Source organism: Onthophagus taurus, chromosome 6 (assembly GCF_036711975.1).
Source record: "Onthophagus taurus isolate NC chromosome 6, IU_Otau_3.0, whole genome shotgun sequence".
Lineage (NCBI taxonomy): Eukaryota > Metazoa > Arthropoda > Insecta > Coleoptera > Scarabaeidae > Onthophagus > Onthophagus taurus.
Window position 1 is genome coordinate 20,735,741 of NC_091971.1, and position 18,975 is coordinate 20,754,715.

Below are 18,975 nucleotides of genomic sequence, written 5' to 3' on the forward strand. Positions count from 1 at the left end.
GATGATTTTTATATGTGGACCCGCCGCGCCTCTCTTCTCGGACCCTCCAGTTCAAAACAACAGGGAATTGGGTTTTCGTCAACAGCAAAAAAACACCACGTTCCCTTTTGATCTTCCAAATCCAATGTAGTCTTCCGGTAGTTTAATGAAACATAACTTTATTATGATTCGATTTTCTCCTGAAAGTTATACAACCACTTTTACGGAAAAAAAATTTCTAGTGCTCCTATATTATTTTTATTAATCGAAAGATCAAAGTGATTTTATTCTTTTGACACACATCTTTAAAAAAATTCAACTTGATATGTCAATCATTTTCGTTGTTCATTTTCAGTAGAAACTATTTCGTTATCTGCCTTTCTTTTTCCGATGTCGTCGGTGAAATCAAAGACAGGCGCGATAACCAACTCGGTGCCTAAAGTACCATGCCCGAAACCAAGTAATGTTTTCTACGTTTGGTATGGGGAACTTTGTAGAAGATCGAATTTGACACCGTTGGCTAACGTCAAACCGGCAAGGCCTAAGAACGAGACCGTGCTGGATTTCACTTGCGATCGTATCAAAGTTGAAGACTGGGTGCCTATTTTGGCCGCTCTAAAACAGGACAGCAGTCTACACGTGGTGGCCATCAGATGTAAAGTTGAGTGTAAGTTTTTAACGGAAATCGATACTGAAAAAAAGGCGAAAGAGATGAGGAGGAAAGGGGGATATCTTTACACTCATTTTATTTTGACTGCTTTAATCGACGCACTTAGGCATCTTGTTGCGCGATCTCAAGTATTGATGTACTTGGAGTTGGACGGTATACCACTTAGTAGCGAATATTTAGGACCCCTTCTTGATGCTTTAAATAAAAGCAAATCTTTAAAAGTACTTTCATTCAAATATTGTCCATTAAGAGATAACGGCTGCCAACAATTATGTAGTTATATAAAGAACATTCCAAACATTGAAGTCCTTAACCTTACAGCGTGTGGATTAGGTTCAATGAGCGCACAATATTTAGCACAAGTAATTCGTTATCAACAGATTAATCGCTACAGCGAAAGTTGGCATTGTTCTTTACGATATGAAGACCCCGACGTTGATCTTATGACCGGTTTAAAACGAATTACATTAAATTGTAATCCAAACATCGGCGATGAAGGACTTACCCACATTCTAAATGAACTCGATGACGATCTTTGGATTAAAGCTCTCGATATGCAACGATGCAACATCACGGAAAATATCTCAAAACGATTAGTAGATGTTATTGATTACTCAAAATCTTTAGAAGTGGCCGATTTCCGTCATAATGAATTACTTTCGGATGCAACGGTAAAGAAAATTTTAGAAATTTTAAAAAATAAACAACATTTCAATTACGATCAGGAGTACGAATGGTGTATGACTGCAACAAGTTTACCTTACAACCATTCGATACAAGATACCTCATCGTATACTTCAACAAACTTAACCAAAAAATGTCAAAAATCCGCCTCGGTGAAGCAAGTACCCAAGAAACCCAGTAACGATTCGATACCAATAAGAAGAATAAAAACTTGTTGTACGATCGCAAAATCGAAATTGTCGTCACAAAAAGAAGACGTAATCGAATTAACAGCTCAATTACAAAAAGAAATTGCTAAAAGATTACAAACAGAACGTGAAAATAAAGAGTTACAAAAAAAATTAGAATATTTGGAATCAACTAGAAATGGAAAATCTTTAGATAAGAAAAATATTAAATTAGATGTAAATAAAAAAAATAGTTTACCACGCACGAAAGAATCATTAAATATTAAAATCCCCCTTGACATTATCGATCCCATTCCGGAAGAATCACCAAATCATAACTTCGATGAAGATAAAATCGAGAAAAAGAAGGATAAAGAAGTAGAATTTGTATTTACGATAGATGATAAGCAAGAGAAGAGTGTAGCTCAGAGTTTATTCGAAAATCTTATGTATAGGAATTGCGAGGAATCGGATAGCGAGGGTGAAAGGGACATCATAGAATATTACAATGGCGGAAGTGAGCAGGACGAAAACGACGCCGATAGCGACTCTGCGAGTAACTCCTCTTTGCTAAAATTCATGGAGAGCTTCAAGAGCAACGTTAAGTTCGACGGTCTCGATTGCGGTAGACAGTCTAATAGGAGAACTTGGGAAAACAACAAGTCAAGGAAAATACCTATTGTACATTAGATAATACCATTGAAGATTTTATTGTCTAAATAAATAGTAGTTTTGAAACAATAATAAGTTGTTTTTGTGTTATAAAAACTTTATTCATTTAAAATTGTTTAATTCTGAGACGATGCGCTTCTTATGTAGTACTTTGTATAACCGTTAAAAAAACAGGTTGAAACAGCTTTACGCGGTGCTGGTTGTAATTTTTCACTGTCCCATGCCGTTTTGCTTTCGTTGGCTATTTTCCTGGAGCTCGAGCAAAAAAGGGGAACGCGATTTTGTCGCGCCGGCTAAACACTCAACGCGCAAAGTAAGAAAATGAACTAACTGCATTACAAATACTCATAAATTACAAGGGTCTCCGAGTATAAGGAAGAGTTATTTTCCTGGACGCTTTTTTTTTCTTTCGTCCTCTTTTGGAGATTCCTCTCTTCCCACAAAAAAGAGGGGTGAAGTAGAAGTTGAAAGTCGTAATGGAAAAGAGCTCGCTAACGTAAGGGACATTTACGCCATGTATACTGATGATTGAGACTTGGACGGGCGTAGTATGCATACTAAACAGGTTGGTGGAAGGTCTCGAGAATGACTTTTCGAACGAGGACCCAAGGACTCCGAGAGGGCGTCGCGACGCCTCTCCTTCGCCTATATATATATGCTGGAAACGCCAGGCATCCATCTTGGCTCTCCTTGGGACGTGATCAACTCAGCGCCCTTTCTTTGCAAATTTTCGGCGAAAATATGCTGGGCGTGGATCCGGGAGCTTCAAGCTTCATCTACTGTAAACCCTTCTTCCGCGACACATTTCCTCTTTCCGGTACTTGTCCCATTAAATTCCAGAACTAATCGACTGGGGTATTTTGACAAATCACTTCTTTTCTCTTCCCAACAATCCCTTTTAAATACCAACCAGAAATAAAAAAAAAAGAAAAATAAAATGAAATAAAGAGAAACGATAAAACTTTCTGAAAATACAATGTATAGTTGTAGTGTAAATATTCTATGGATGTATTTACATCAACGTAGAACATTCACATATTTCAGTCGTCGGCGTGTAAGAAAATCGACCAAAAAACTATGACGGGATAAGACGTTTCGGGCGGTGAAAAATGTGTATATATTGTCGAAAGAGTGCGCCCTGAATATTCCATCAACAAGTACATTCTGAACGTAATTCAATGGAAGCCGAACCGTCAGTCTAAGTAAAAAGTTGACTTCGGCGCGAGTTTAGCGCCCGGGACAAGTGTCACAAAGGCGTGAGAAACGGGGGGGAAGTCACCTCCCGCCCGCACTGCTCTGCCTCTAGCCGGGATCCTTCCGAGATATTGCAGGATACGTGCCGCGACTTCCCAAAACGCGAGGAACGTTATATTGCAAATCTCATTTGTGACAATAATTTATATGTAAATATATCCGGCGAACCACGTGTTACATACCAACAATTCTAGTCTAACGTGTTTATATCTCCCTTCTATCCTCTAAATCTACTTTTACAAACAACAACCATCTTAAAAGAAATCTTCAAACTCCTTTTAAAGAAATAATCCCGATAAAACAATAAAAAGGACTAAAGGATAAAGGTTAAAACAACAAACGGTTTTCTCTTCGCCTATAAGTAACTTGAATTTGCATACATTCTTTAGGGGAAACACACGAAACTGTGATAAATCAAGCCGAGAGTGGGAAAGAGTGTTGTAATATATAGCAGATTCGATATTAACGTGTTTCACGTTTTTGGCGCAACGCTTAGGCTCGGGATATTAAATTTCCTAGTTGAAATATGGGTAGGGTGTTGCGGAATAATTCAGTCACTCTATAGTTATCGTTCAAGTACCATTATCTTTTACATTAAAAAGCATCAAATCAACTTAATCTTCCAGATTAATTATAGATGGTATAATAGGTCAAATACATTATTTTATACATAATCTCAGATTAAGTTAATTGATAAATTGATAATCAAATTTATGTGACATCAAATATTTAAAAATTGTACATTATGACGTAATCAACATTGTCTGGAAAAATCCCGAGATTTTATCTTAAGTAGACACTGTTATAAATAACAGATGGAATACAAACATTTTTAAATCAATAATATATTTTACTATAATACACACTGCTAAACCCGTAGCTTTCTAGTTCTAGGTCTAGTGCTAGTTCTATACTTAGTTTAATAAAAATAAATAACAAGCTAGCGCTGAATGACAACTAAACCTAGGATTAACTTATAAACTAAAACTAGAACTAACACTAGATCTAGAAAGTTTCGTGTCTGAATATGTCTGAGTTGTATGAACAATATTTCACAAATATTAATATTTGTTAGAATTGTTATTTAGTTTTTAGAGATTTTCGTGCTGTCTGATAGGTAAAGGTGTAACTTATCTTAGAAAAAATGCAGAACACCGAAAGACCTAAAATACTATTTGTTTTAAAGGATAAAGCTAAATGCCAATCACGTTATACGATTTTATACGTCTACGTATAAAACTACTACTTACATTATACGTCTATGAACCGACTTAGATACGATTTCTATTGCACTAAAACTAGAACTAACACTAGACCTAGAACTAGAAAGTTTCGGGTTTAGCCGTGCGTCTTCTAGTTTTACACAAGCACTATCATTAGAACTAACACAAGACCTAGAACTAAAATCATTCGGGTTTAGCCGTCTTGAGAGACGTGGGAGTAAATCCGAATGTTTCTAGTTCTCGATCTAGTGTTAGTACTAGTGACAGTGGTAGGTAGCGCTAGTTAGCATAAGATATTACTATATTGTACATTTTTATTGAACTACAACTTGAACGAGAACTAAAACATTCGGGTTTAGTCGTGAAAAAACTTTCAATTGCCAATGTTAACTTTAATTTTATTATTATATTCGTAATCTTCATAAAATAAGCTTTAAAGTGAGTCCAAACTTGACGCATTTATCTCAAAAAACCAAAAAGTCCGAACTTTCAACTTTTAATTTTGACATTTGTCAACTTCATAAAAAATCCTTTAAAATGAGTCCAAACTCGACATATTTACCTTTAATATTAATAGAAATATAATCACTTCCGGTTTGAAACGTCAACGTCAATTTTGACATATTTGCCTTTAAAATGAGTCCAAAGATGACGCACTTATCTCAAAAAACAAAAATGTTAGAATAAAAAAACATTAAACCCGAAGTTAGCAACAATGAAGATAGCAATTTAATTTTTAAATATTAATACCAACCTTAATTTTTTAATTTTTTTTTTGTTATATTTCTGTTTTTGTGACAAATATTAAGGCATTTTATAAAAATTAAGAATATGTCAAAATGACATTGACATTTCAAACCGGAAGTTGCTTATATCTCGAGTAATATTACAATTAAAACATCATGTTTGGGCTCATTTTAAAGGATTTTTCACGACGTTTACAAATGTCTCAAAATTGACATTCTTAACCGGAAGTTAACCATAACTTCATTAATATTGAAGATAAATATGTGGTGTTTGTACTCATTTTAAAGGATTTTTAATGAAGATTACAAATATGACAAAATTGAGGTTGACATTTTAAATCTGAAGTTAGTTTCTGTGCAGGTAATAGCTGTCATCAGTGTTCTGTGATAAAAATGGACAGGCGCCAAACAATTTTGAATAGTTTGAGTCTGTCTATTCTGAGAAGTCTTATATTTTTAGAGAAATGAAAACGAAAATCCCGTTTTTCTTAACGTCATTTGTCGCTTAGTCAAGTGATGCATAACGCGGTCTAATTCTAATGCGAAATTAGAAATTCAAATTGCGTTTACAGATAGTCCTTGCGCGTGTATTGAAAAGTTAATTGATTCAAATGTCTCTTAATACACGAATTTCTGAACTTTAGTTGATTCTTAACTGGTCCACATTATGCCGAACAGTTCCAGATAACTTCGAATGAGTCCCAATCTCTTCAATAGCTTCGAATAGCTTCCGAATTATGTCTCCAAATATACTCGTATAGCTTATCGTAGTTACCAATTAAATGGAAGTTAAATTAATATAATAACCTTTACTTGTTTCAAATATACAGGGAATTCAGAAATTGGCGGATAATGTAAACGTAGCGATACGTCTCCTTGAAGTTCTCAAAGTTCGAATAATTTATCCATAAATAATGATTAATATTCAATATCTGTTGACAAATATGCTGTAATTTAGAATAAAAATAATTTTAAAAACTTTTTTCACATTTTTTCATTATCATATCTTCATTAAAAACATATTTGGCAACATTTTAACATTAAGATTTTCGATTCAGAGTCGATTGTAGAATGTAGCTACGTGTACATTATTCGCCAATTTCTAAACACTCTGTATATGATGCGGAGTTTCATTGCTTCTAATTAGACCGATTTTATTATAATGTATCGAAACTCCATCGTTAGTGACCCAAATTTTCATGCATTTCGGTGATGTTGACACTGGTTAATGCATCATAACCACTAATTCAGCGATATTCAATAATTTTAGCCTAAATTTACATGAATTATTAACATTTTGTAATAGTTTCATTTTAATTTTTGTAATTAAATTTCTATACCGGGATTTTTCGATATTAAAATTAGTGTTTACTTATACTTATTTTTCTCACTCTCTGAGTGGAGTTTGTTTCTGATTTCAGCTTCTATTTCCTGCTTCGGACTTGCGATGTCACCATATATTATTAATTACTAACGAGTTAATAGCGTCAACATGATAATATAATTATTGCGTAACGCGGATGCTCAACTATGGTTCATTTATATCGAAATTAATTGTAGTTGGGTTTTTGTTATTGAGATGATTAAGAGAATTACGTGTTAATTCTATATTCTATATAGAATTATAATTCTAATGCCGCAATATCAAGCCGCGTTTTATCACTCAACTCGGTGATTTTATTAAACCGCGGTACTTGTTATAAAATTTGCAGAAAGTTGACATAAAATTTTAAATGAATAAATATCTTGAAATAAACTCAATTATTTAATTTCAATTATTTAATTGGTAGATTAAGGAGGATCTGATAAATGTGAATTAATGTTTTATAACATACTTGAAGTCGGTTCAATATACTAAAAATTCATGGTGAATCCAAGATTTTTATTATTGGATACGAAAGCGACACAAAATATCGAACTTAGGATTACTAAATGCGGATGAGGATCCAACCCGGTTAGTATTTACGAAATCAAACCTTTTGAGCATACAACAGAAAGATAGCTTGCACTAAGTCATGAGATTTAACGGTGACCACTTTGCATAATATATTAAACTTTAAAAATCGACGATTAAACATCAGGATATTTAATTACTGAAGTACGTTGCACTCAACTTACACTGCTTTCTATATAACACTACTAATAAACAATACATTCAATGGTAGTTAATGGAACTTTAAATTTGAAAACCACTTCAATTGTATAGCACCAAATTTAATTTTTATCTGCGAAACGAATACACACCGAAACTTTTGGATTTCAATAAAATAAATATTAAAATTCTTGCTTTTAACTACAAAAACTTTCATTCCTATAATTTTAAACTTGTGATCTATTAAGGTTTGATAATTTAAGGATATTAAAAATTTACAGTTTTTTTTTGTTACATCACGTTTAAAGACTCATGTGATCACATGGAATGGTCATAGAAACTTTAATTATTCAACAAAAGAAAATTTACTGAAACTTATATCCAAGAACCTACTCCCTAGGATTCTTCATCGTTTTCCTAAGATTCTCTTGAATTTTCTGATCTGGTTACTAGGTCGAGGATTTGGCTGGCTTGGACATTATTATGATGAAGAAGTCGCTGTTCATGTGTTAGGGGCATTCTCAATGCTCCTTAACACGTTATTTCGGTATTGTTGGATTACTTCTAAGTTGTTCTTACTAACACAGTTCCACAGCTAGTTGCCATATGTACATATAGGCTTGAAAATTAGTTGTACAAAAATACTTTGATATGTATTGACAGGGTGGAGTTTTGTCCAAGCATTGTATTCGCATATTGTTTATACTTCACAGGTGGATATGGACAGATTTAGATAAAAATGGCTATCTCATTATGATCTACTTCAGGAATATCACTGTTATATAGTAGGTACAAAACTCTACCTACACCAATCCAACCCTACTACACTGGTTTATGGCTTTCCTGCGTTAATTGCTTTAAGTTAAGAGGAAGCGTTATCCTGATTAACCCTGAAGCCTCGATTGGAGATCGAAGTCTTCAACTATTGTGAAAACTGACTGAGAATTAATTAATTAGCAGAGTGACTCTCTGAAGCCAAGCTAGCGGTCTAAGATTACAGCGTTTTTTTCAATAATCGGTTTTAATCATTTAAGAAGTATATTTTTCTCCTTGATTGGTGTTCTTAGCCTCTTAGTAGCTCTGTATGGTGAATAATCAGTTTTACTATCATTAACTTCTCGAAGTTCTGTTTTGAGTTGTTGTGTGGCATTATTGAGAATAGTTTTGTCGGCTGGTAATCTAATTTGATGCCAGATTCTTCTTAACTAGGTAGTAACAACTACCTTCGATAATTGAAATGTCTAGAGTATTATCCTGTAAAGATTGTTGTGCAATTGTATAATGAATTCACTTCATTATCTAGCTGTTCTTTACTTTTTAGAGGGACTGGCAAAGTCTACTAATACGTTCATCCATTTCAGTTAATTCGTCCATTATTCGTTGAAGAGAGTTTTGGATGAAGACGTTTTTTCTTGTTTTTGGGTTTGACTTTAACAATAGTGTATTCAGACTTACTAGTAACTGCTTAACTGTAGACTTTTTTCTGTATTTGTGTTGTCTATTGGTACTTGATTATGATACCTCTGTAGTTGGTTCCTTTTTGATTTGTTTTACAATACAATTCCAGTTTTGTCATTTCCTCATAAATGTTGATTTTTCGAAGTCGAAACCACTGCATCATTTCAGCCTTACGTGTTGTAAATATAGGTTCTTTTCTTAATTATTTGTCATGGTATGGAACATTATTTATTACTTACATGCTGTTATACGGTAAATTAGGCAGCATTGCATACGCTATAGGAACGCATCTAATTTCCGAAGGCCCGTATTGGAATTTGAACCTGGGATGATAACTTTCCTCGTGGGTTTAGAATGAATGTAGATATGTTTTATCTATATAAATAAAAATCCGTATCCCATCTATACTCTTATACTTCCTATATGAAATAATTACACCAATACTTTTGTTGGGCACTATATACGATACACACTCCGTGAAATATAACAGCGAAATGAGCTTCGTGGGTATCGCCCTTTGTTTGCTACGGCGCATCTGACCTTTACCGGCCAAGATAGATTTTCCAAGCTGTAATCATCTCTGACAATTTTTGCATTTGTACAAGAATTTAGAGTGGGAAAGCTACAAAGACGTCAATTAGACACTTGTTCTCCAAGATCCATTAATGATATTATCATTATAAACTCTACAAGAAGAAATATTCACATATACTTCATTCCTTCTTAAACAATTGTCTAAATAACACCATGCTGAGAATCTTAGTTAGACTTCTTCACACACCAAATCCACTAAGTAATATGTCAGATACAAATTCAGGGCACGAGTAACTCGATAATTAAAAATTCGTTATATCACTGTTTTTCATTTCAACAATAATAAATTGTAACTTTTTCTTGTTATTAGGTAAAGTCTCGAGTCTTTGGAATTTGAAGTAATTTTTGCGATAATAATTTTCCAAACGTTGTATAAACCCAAAACGCCTACATCTGATATTCGTCTATAATGCTTGCACACATGCTTATCGAAAAGACGGCTACAAGGCAACGATTGATAATAATCCCTTTAATAAGATTCTATTTGAAGACCAAACGGGATCTTTGCACAACGATTTTGTACAAATTAATTTGAGTACCCTATACACCAATATGCAATCATGTCTTGTGATGTAGTATTATGGGCATTCAGTATAACTGAAAGAGTTATCTATGTTGCAAGATTAATGATCAAATAAAAACCATATATTAACTTCTAACTTGCATTTGTATAAAGTCGTACCAGTTTCGGGTTACCCCATCAACAGCGACAACTATAATGAGTACAAACCATAAGATAAAATTCAAAAAAGTTGGTATATAAAGTTAAATGATGTTAAACTCAAGAAAATCTCAAGAAATTAAAAATGGCGTCGTTCAAAAGTGTGGAATCTGAATAAAAATAAAAAATTTAAGTACTAAACCCTTATATAAAGGGGTATTAGGAAATAATTAAAAAGAAATTCGAATAAATCTGTAAGATCGTATTAAAGATGTGTTGGTGGGATGAGATGAGGCGAGACTGAAGAGATCAAGTTAGAATTATTGTTAAACTGGAAAAGAGAGAGAGAGAAAAATCGAAAAAAGAGAGAAGGGGAGAGAAAAATATAATCGCTCTATGAAATTTAAATTTAAAAAACGGGGAAATAAAATATTTTTAAAAATCAGATTTTAGGTACTTGAAAATAGATTTATATAAGTTTTGAATTTGGTCATTAAGTAAAGTAAAGTTATTATTGTTATTGTGTCTATGGATTTCCAACAATTCCAAAAGATCAAGTTTATAGCGCTTTTGGCGTTTATGAATAAGTGAAATATTATTAAAATTTATGTTATATCCTGTTTTAACTCTATGTTTGTAAATATTTGATTGAATTTTAGTTTTATGTTCATTAATTCTATTCTCCAGTCTACGGCCAGTTTGACCCACATAAATACCGTTTCAATTATAGCATCCGATTGAATACACCCCACATTCCTTGAGAACATCAAATTGTTTGCAGTGATAATTAGATAAAAGGGTAAGTAAAGAATTATTGTTAGAAAAAGCTAAGGTTATAATAGAATTATTATGAATTTTAATGAACAAGGGATCTTTCTGTTGTTGTATTCGATTATGTAGTTTATTGATGACATTAGAAGGAAAACCAAAGTGAGAAGCTAAGTTATGGATGTAGTTAAATTCTTTTATTCTGTTTCTCTCAGATAGAGGGTAGTCAAGAGCTTTATTTATCAAAAATCTGAAATTAGCTAATTTGTGTGACATTGGGTGGGAAGAGTCGTAGGGAATTGTAGTTGGAATAACTGTTGGCTCCCCAAAAATGTCATATGTAATAGATTCGGAGTTATCTCTAGTAACTGCAAGATCAAGAAAATTAATTGTTTTATTCTTCGTTTTATTCTTTTCGATTTCAAGTGTGAAGTTAAGTTTAGGAAATAAGTTATTTAATATTTATTTAATATTTCCAAACACAAAAGACGTCATCAACATATCTAATCCATTTATGAATATGGTTTTTGAAAGCATTATTGTTGTTAATTATATAGTTATTTTCAACATGATCTAGGCAGATGTCTGAAAGAAGACCGGATAAGGGCATGCTCATAGGAAGCCCTTCACTGATATGGTAAAATTCATTATTAAAAGAACAATAGTTTTGAGAAACGACATGTTTAAGTAATTTATTTAAATGTTCTGTAGTATTATTATTATTGAAAAAATCTTTAAAAATGTTAGAAACGAGGTTCAAAGTGAAATCCCCCGATACAAATACAAAACGATTTAAATTTTCCGAATATTTTTCTAATTTTTAATATGTTGTGATTAAGTAACGGCAAAATGATTTTAATAATTGATATCTTTTCCTTACTTTTCTGTAATTCTTCACGCAGTGTAGTATACATAGCTATACATATTTCTACAACAATTATACCTACTGATTTTGGTGATACTCAAATAGCTTCGTTATGACCTAGCACGTTTGGTGTATTGAACGATAATATTGTATCCTCTAAGATAACTAGCATAAAGTAATATTGAATAATATATTGCCACTTTGTTGCCGATTTGATATTATTTCCTTCTTTTATAGTATCATTTCTTTCCAGTATCATTGTTAATGATTTGTGGTCAATTAAGATCAGAAATTTTAAGCATTTTAGCTTTTAGCATATTCTTAACCTGTGTTGAGATTCGCTTTTAATTTTGAAGAAAGTTATTTGCAATCCAGAATTTGTGTTATGTTAATCCGTAACGCTCATTAAGAGTTAGAGATAATATCGATATAAATATTATTAAAAGTTTTTATGTTTATGGTTGGTGGAAATTTTGGATTATCCCATTATAAAACTTGTCCCAGTATACAACACATAAACCCTAATTAAAACACTTTATAACACCCCGTATATTTTCTGCAGTAAAATTTGGACCAAAATATACATTCAAGGGTGGAAATTTTCGTGTAGGAGTGGGGGACAGTGGTGCAGTAAAACCGCAATACCTGCAGCAATAATCGTGCGATAAAGCGGGCAAATGAGTGACATTAGAGCACGCGAAGCAGACGGTCGGAGCCATCGTCGTCGTTGCGGGGGAGGCGCCGCGACGTCGGGCGTCGTTTTACCATATCAAACGGGGACGCAACTTTACTACTTTCCGTTACGAAAAATTAACACAGTTAATGTACCTACGCAACAACAAAAAAAAAAATAAAATTAGCACACAATAGAATACCAAGGGTATTAAATGCTGTATTTAACAGCTTTAAATGTTGTAGTAGAAATAAGTAAGTTTTAGGGTATTGAATCAGACAGCCGTGATTAGATGTAGAAACCGTAAAGGATTGGATGGAAAATCGTACGGAAAACGCAATGTCGTTCCAGATTTCAAATTCGCAAACAAAACGGCATTATACCGGCTCAGTGTCAAATAAATAGAGCAATTAAAATCCCCAATTAGCAGAGGAGCCGGTCAGAGGACGAACCCGGACCATTGTTGATGCTAATCCAATAAAACCTCGTTACATTCCGGATAAAACCCGGTTAACAAACGGTAACGATGTTAGCGTATTCGCACGATATTCATAATTATTAATTGAACATCCCCTAACAACACACAAAAAAAAACATTGTAACTCATTTTTTCTACATAATAGCAAACTGCCCAATACTACATCAATCACATTTCTACCAGACTGTTGTTAAAAACGGGCTCAGCCCTTCCTTTTCTATCCCCCCAAAAACACATAAATTTTCCGCCCTTGTGGACTACAGATAAGGAAAGTAACCTAGCATTGAGAACTTCAACGCTACCGCGGAATGGAGCTGTATATATTCGTAATACCTGGCCAGGACGTACTTGGCACGCAATAGATTGGTCTCGAGTGGAAACACGAATAGAACTTTCACCAGTGGAAACGAGATGGAAAACGAACGAAATAGAAGGGGGTTGGTAAGCTGGGTCAGCTGACGTAAAGCACGTACTACCAAGAGTACCCTAAGGGTGCTGACCGTCACCCCTAGGTGACCAATTAACTCACACTGTGTTTCTATTTGATGATTTTGCGTTTCCTTCTTGTTGGAGGAGAAAAATATTGTCCTCTATTTTTAAACATTACATACATTTTCAGTTGTAATCAATTAGTGGGTTACTTAGAGATATAAAAATTTGACGTCATACACTGAATAATACGCAATATATGTTTAATTTCTGTAAACCACATCCTATTAGTAAACCATTGTGTAGAAGGAAAATTACTTGTTGTGTAAAACTCCTAAACATGGAAGGAGCAAACAGAAACGGCCAAAATCTTAAAGGTAAATTATAATTTTTAAATGTACTTTACTATATTAATGCATCTTTAGATTTCCATCAGTTAAAAAATATAATAGAGAAGCAAATTGACTTCAAAATACAACAAACATCGTACTGTACAAAAAATTATTACGTACAACCAATAGTTTTCCCAACACTACCTAAAAACAATGTTAAATCATCATCAACATTTGAAGAATCATCAACAGATCATGCAAGTTCTGAAATATATTTTAAAATAACTGGGAAAACATTTTATAAATTAATGGATTTTATAAGCAAAAAGGGAATAAAGGATCACGACACCTCCAACATCGATACGATTTATGATTATTTACAATCCGATGTGCTTTCTATAAGAATGAAGATAAAGTCATCGAATTTCGAAACGTTTAAATCATGCGGAAATGAAACCGTAAAAGATGTTTGCGAGAACCTGAAAGATGTTGAAAGCACAATAAAATCTGATAATAAAAATAAAATTTGTACACCGAAATATCACTCTTTAATATGTGAACTCATTGAAAGCGAGTACAATTATGTCGGTGATTTACACAATTTGTATCATGTAAGTTTAATAATACAAAGAAAATGTTATTTTTAATTTAACGTTTTTAGAATTACGTTCTTTATTTTAAAAGGGAAACATTTCAAAATTTCTCAGAAATTTACGAATTTTTTACAATTATCGAACAAATTAATTTCGAACAAGGAGAATTTTACAAACAACTGATGACATACAAAAGCATCGAAGATGTTGCATCCCACTTTATTGAAAACGAGAAATTATTCGCTTTGTACAGAAATTATATTTTAAACGTCAACGATGCAATTGATTTTTTGACCATCAAACATAGATTTGAAGTTTTAGTAAATATGAATTTAAAAAACGAAAACATTTAATAAAAATATTTATTTTTTAGAAACGCCAACAAGAATTGGGAAACGTAAAATCATTAGAGGAGCATTTATTATTACCAATTCAACGATTAAACGAATACATTTCATTATTAGAAAATCTCGAAACTCATCTAGAACAAAATCGGATATCATCAACGAAAGTAAACGCAGTTTTATTAATTTTCAAAAAACTTCTAACCACTTCAAAAAGCGACACGAAAATCGTTGAATCTATCACAGATCGACCAAAAAGTTTAGTAAATTACGGCGGGTTTATCATGAAACAACCCTTTTATATCCGAAAGATGAGCACTAGTTTTAAAATAATCGTTTTCTTATTTCAAGAAGTCGTCATTTTTACTATTCCGAAAGATATAGAACGTTATACTTACGTTCATAGTATTTTCATGAAAGATTTGTATATACGTCCAATTTCGGAGGTTAAACATTCATTTGAATTGATGGATTTTCATAATCGTAGTGATAATAATGAAAAGAACGCTTATATTTTGGAAACTAGGGATCCTACAATTAAAAATACATGGGTTGAAGTTATCGAATCTTTACTTTGGGAACAATTAATGATTTGTAAGAGAAAAGTAAAGGAAAATTTAAATATGGACAAACCGATTTAGTTTTAGTTTTAAGTTTTAATTAAATTTAATCATGTATATGTTATGGTTGATGTAATAAATCCAATTTTTATGAATAGTAACCCTATAGTGTTATTTGTACAAGAAGATAGCATTTGGAATTATAAATTATTTGTGACTTTTCACATACATATACAGCGATTTGAATTACATCCATCCATAAAATAGCAATATTGAAATCCTTAGCAACCTAATTTTGAATTAAGTGAGGATATTCTCTTAAACTAATGGCCGGTTATACAATATACCGATAAATCTACCTGATAACTATGCGACCAATAAAGTTATCGGGAGGATAAAGATATTCGCTGTTGTACAAACTGTTTTTGTAAGTACAAAACTCGGTAACTTGTCGGTTTCTTCGCTATCGGCGAAATAAGAGTCAGTTGGTAACACTTTTTCCACATATCTAGTAATTTGTGCCGTAGGTTGGTAATGCTAACGTCTTTCTTTGAAATTTGAACGTTGTTTTTGACAATAATGACAATTGTTTAAAAAAAACACGACACACAACTGACATAACGTACGTGTAGATATTATAGGTTAACCTATGCAGTAACCATAAAAAGTTTTTATATAAAAACCTTGGTAATCATATATATCTGGTGGATAATTGTTTTATCGGCACCGCTGATTACCCGAAAAGTTATCCTGCCGATAATTTCACCTACAAAAATATCCGTACATTGTAATACAGTAGAAACTAACTTATCGGCCAGATAACGGTGTCGGGAAGATTATCGGTATATTGTACAACCGGACTTTATTTCATTATTAGGAACATCGTCAATCGAAAAATAAGCTTCCTTGCTAATATTAAATTGTTTTCTTGTATAGAGCTGGTTTAAAAATTCCGTATTTTATACCTAGTTTATAGAGTTTTTCATTTTGAATAGACATTAAGACTGCGATAACATTCCGCTTGTTTGCTTTACCTCTACCTACATCCGGAATTCTTATAAGTACATGATCTACTATAGCTATTACTCACGTTGCTTTTGAAAATCATTTTGTTAACTTGTTTTGCAGAGTTTCGAGCATCTTCAATGGTTGTAGATCTTTTATTGAGTAAGAAGGTGAAATCACGTTTTTCTTCTGAACTGATTTGAACTTGGTCGTTTTCACCAGTTTTCCCTGTTGTGACTAAATTAACAGCCGAACTTCCAGTAGTTGTTAGTTCATATTGCCTCAAGTTCGATGTCTTTAGTGCTCTTTCAAGTTCTTGCTCTGTAGTGATTTCTCATCTGTTGGCAATTTGTTTTTAAGGCAATTTTGGCTTTATAGCCAAATATAGCTTCATACGGACTGCGATCTATTCCAGAATGGTGAGCTCTATTTTACATGAATTGGATAGATTTAACATTCCGGCTGTTTGCTTTACCTCTACCTACATCCAGAATTCTTATTAGTACATGATCTACTATAGCTACTACTTGCTTTGCTTTTGAAAAGCATAACATTTTCTTAACTTGTTTTGCAGAATTTCGAGCTTCTCCAATGTTTGTAGATCTTTTATTGAGTAAGAAGGTGATATCACGTTTTTCTTCTGAACTGATTTGAACTTGTTCGTTTTTACCAGTTTTTCCTGTTGTGATTAAATTAATAGCCGAACTTCCAATAGCTGTTAGTTCACGTTGCCTCAAGTTCGATGTCTTTAGTGCTCTTTCAAGTTCTTGCTCTGTAGTGATTTCTCATCTGTTGGCAATTTGTTTTTAAGGCAATTTTGGCTTTATAGCCAAATATAGCTCATACAGACTGCGATCTATTCCAGAATGGTAAGCCCTATTTTTCATGGATTGGATAAATTAACGTCCTTCTTACCATTTTGTGGTATTATCTATTTCAAGCAAAGTACGCAACATGTTTTCTATGTTCTGGTTGGCCCTTTCAATCGAACCTTGTGATTGCCTGGGTCTAAGTTTCCCATGAACGATTTTGAATTCATCACACATTTCTGCAGTAACATTGTTTCCAAGTTCCTTATCATTGTCGCTTTGCAAAATGCAAGGATCTCCAAAAATTGCAAATATGTTCAGAAGATGATCAACAATTTCTTCTCTAATGTTCTTATATTTTGCATTAACTTATGTCGTCCTCTATGGCCTGCGTTTTTCCATACCTCCAAGTTTTATTATGTCAATCTCGTTAATCCTTCATATTCTTCAGGGGATTTACTAGAACTCGTCTCTATATTTTCTTTAACTTTTCACAAAAAGGAATAACATTCTTCTCTTTTAAATAACTGATGATTTTTTCCTTTTTTAGATATCGAGTTACTAATCTATTCGTTCAATCGTTCCTTAATCTCTTCTAAGTTAGCCATTATACTTGAAAGTAAAGTAAAGAATTAAGCTTTAAGTACGTGGGCTTTCACGGCCAGTGTTTGGCCATATGTCTTTATAAAAAGTGTTTTCCTTGGGGCCAGTTTAACGGTGTTGGCGTCAACTAAAACGTAAAGAAAAATTGGCCTTTCCGATGCAATCAAATTTAAATATTGGGTACGTTCACCAGGAAATTTCGTTTATGTTGATAAACGGAAACGGTTCATGGTTGTGATGTTTCTATTGGTTAAAAACGCATTACTTACATTGAAAATTCCTATTCTCACATACACACTAGTGACGCATTTAGCAAAATAAACGATATGTGGAATAAATATATGAGTAAATCTTATTTTGATAAAGATTTGTTGCTTTATTAGAATTTTTAAACATTAAGTTCAAATCCCATCCAAGGAAGTAATATGTAAACATCACCTTTACTTTAGAAACTTATCCAGTCTGTATTTATAAAGGTTAAGGGAGTGGATCATCATCTTTTACACGCCGGGCAAGGTTGCGTTGGTCCACATCATGCTACATATTTATAGAAAAGTAAATACATAGGCATAAAATATCAGTAATAAGCAATAAATTGAGAAACTTAAAGCTTGGTATAAGTGGCATTGTAAAAGAGATTAGCCATTTAAACGTTGTTGCAAATATGTTATTTAATACTCATATAGCATAGGAAAAGATTCAGTATTCGCAAAATTTAACAATAGTTGCAATAAAAAGATGTAAGTTAGGTTGCCTAAAATTAAGATAAAAGTGTAGATAAAAGTGTATTTTCTAAAAGTGTATAAAACTTTAGCAATTGCCTTATAGATGGCGACTCGAACAACAAATTTCAATATAAAAATAATCAATGCTTGATAAAATGTCTCTACTTACTACTATTACTCATTTAAAACCTATTATAACCTAAATTATTACACGATTTGATACGATTTGAACCTCTTGAGTTCATAAAAGTGACTAACACTTAACTTTTTTTACAATGTTTATATGTCACCCTTTATTTAATAATACCCATCTATTATTAGATGATAAAATATTAAAAAAGTGCAGTGATTTAAAAATACAGCTCATGAGCGAATGTTGTGATATTCTCTTTATCTTTAAACATTAATAACGAGCCTGATAGATAAGCTGATTATTAAAATAAAAAATATGTTTTCCACGATTACATCTAAATATACTATAATAAAGAAACAGAAATTACAGCTTTGTCATATCAAATGGTTAAAGTTTGCAGTAAAGTTTTTAAATATAAAAGATGTCTTGAATTCAACAATATTCAGAAGCAAGATTCA

At 32.7% G+C, this 18,975-nt stretch overlaps 2 protein-coding genes across 2 annotated transcripts; both read left to right on the top strand.

Annotated features, from left to right (window-relative positions):
• Positions 1 to 280: 280 nt before the first annotated feature.
• On the top strand, positions 281 to 2,298 carry LOC111426430 (centrosomal protein of 78 kDa). The gene has a single exon (XM_023060946.2). It carries the CDS (start codon positions 370 to 372, stop codon positions 2,188 to 2,190), a length of 1,821 nt encoding a protein of 606 aa, XP_022916714.1. The 5' UTR covers positions 281 to 369; the 3' UTR covers positions 2,191 to 2,298.
• Positions 2,299 to 12,805: 10,507 nt separating this feature from the next.
• LOC111426675 (pleckstrin homology domain-containing family G member 4B-like) lies at positions 12,806 to 15,403 on the top strand. Its single transcript, XM_023061306.2, has 4 exons — positions 12,806 to 13,790; positions 13,839 to 14,356; positions 14,407 to 14,658; positions 14,712 to 15,403. The coding sequence occupies exons 1-4, from the start codon at positions 13,673 to 13,675 to the stop codon at positions 15,321 to 15,323; spliced, it is 1,500 nt and encodes a 499-aa protein (XP_022917074.2). The 5' UTR covers positions 12,806 to 13,672; the 3' UTR covers positions 15,324 to 15,403.
• Positions 15,404 to 18,975: the final 3,572 nt, after the last annotated feature.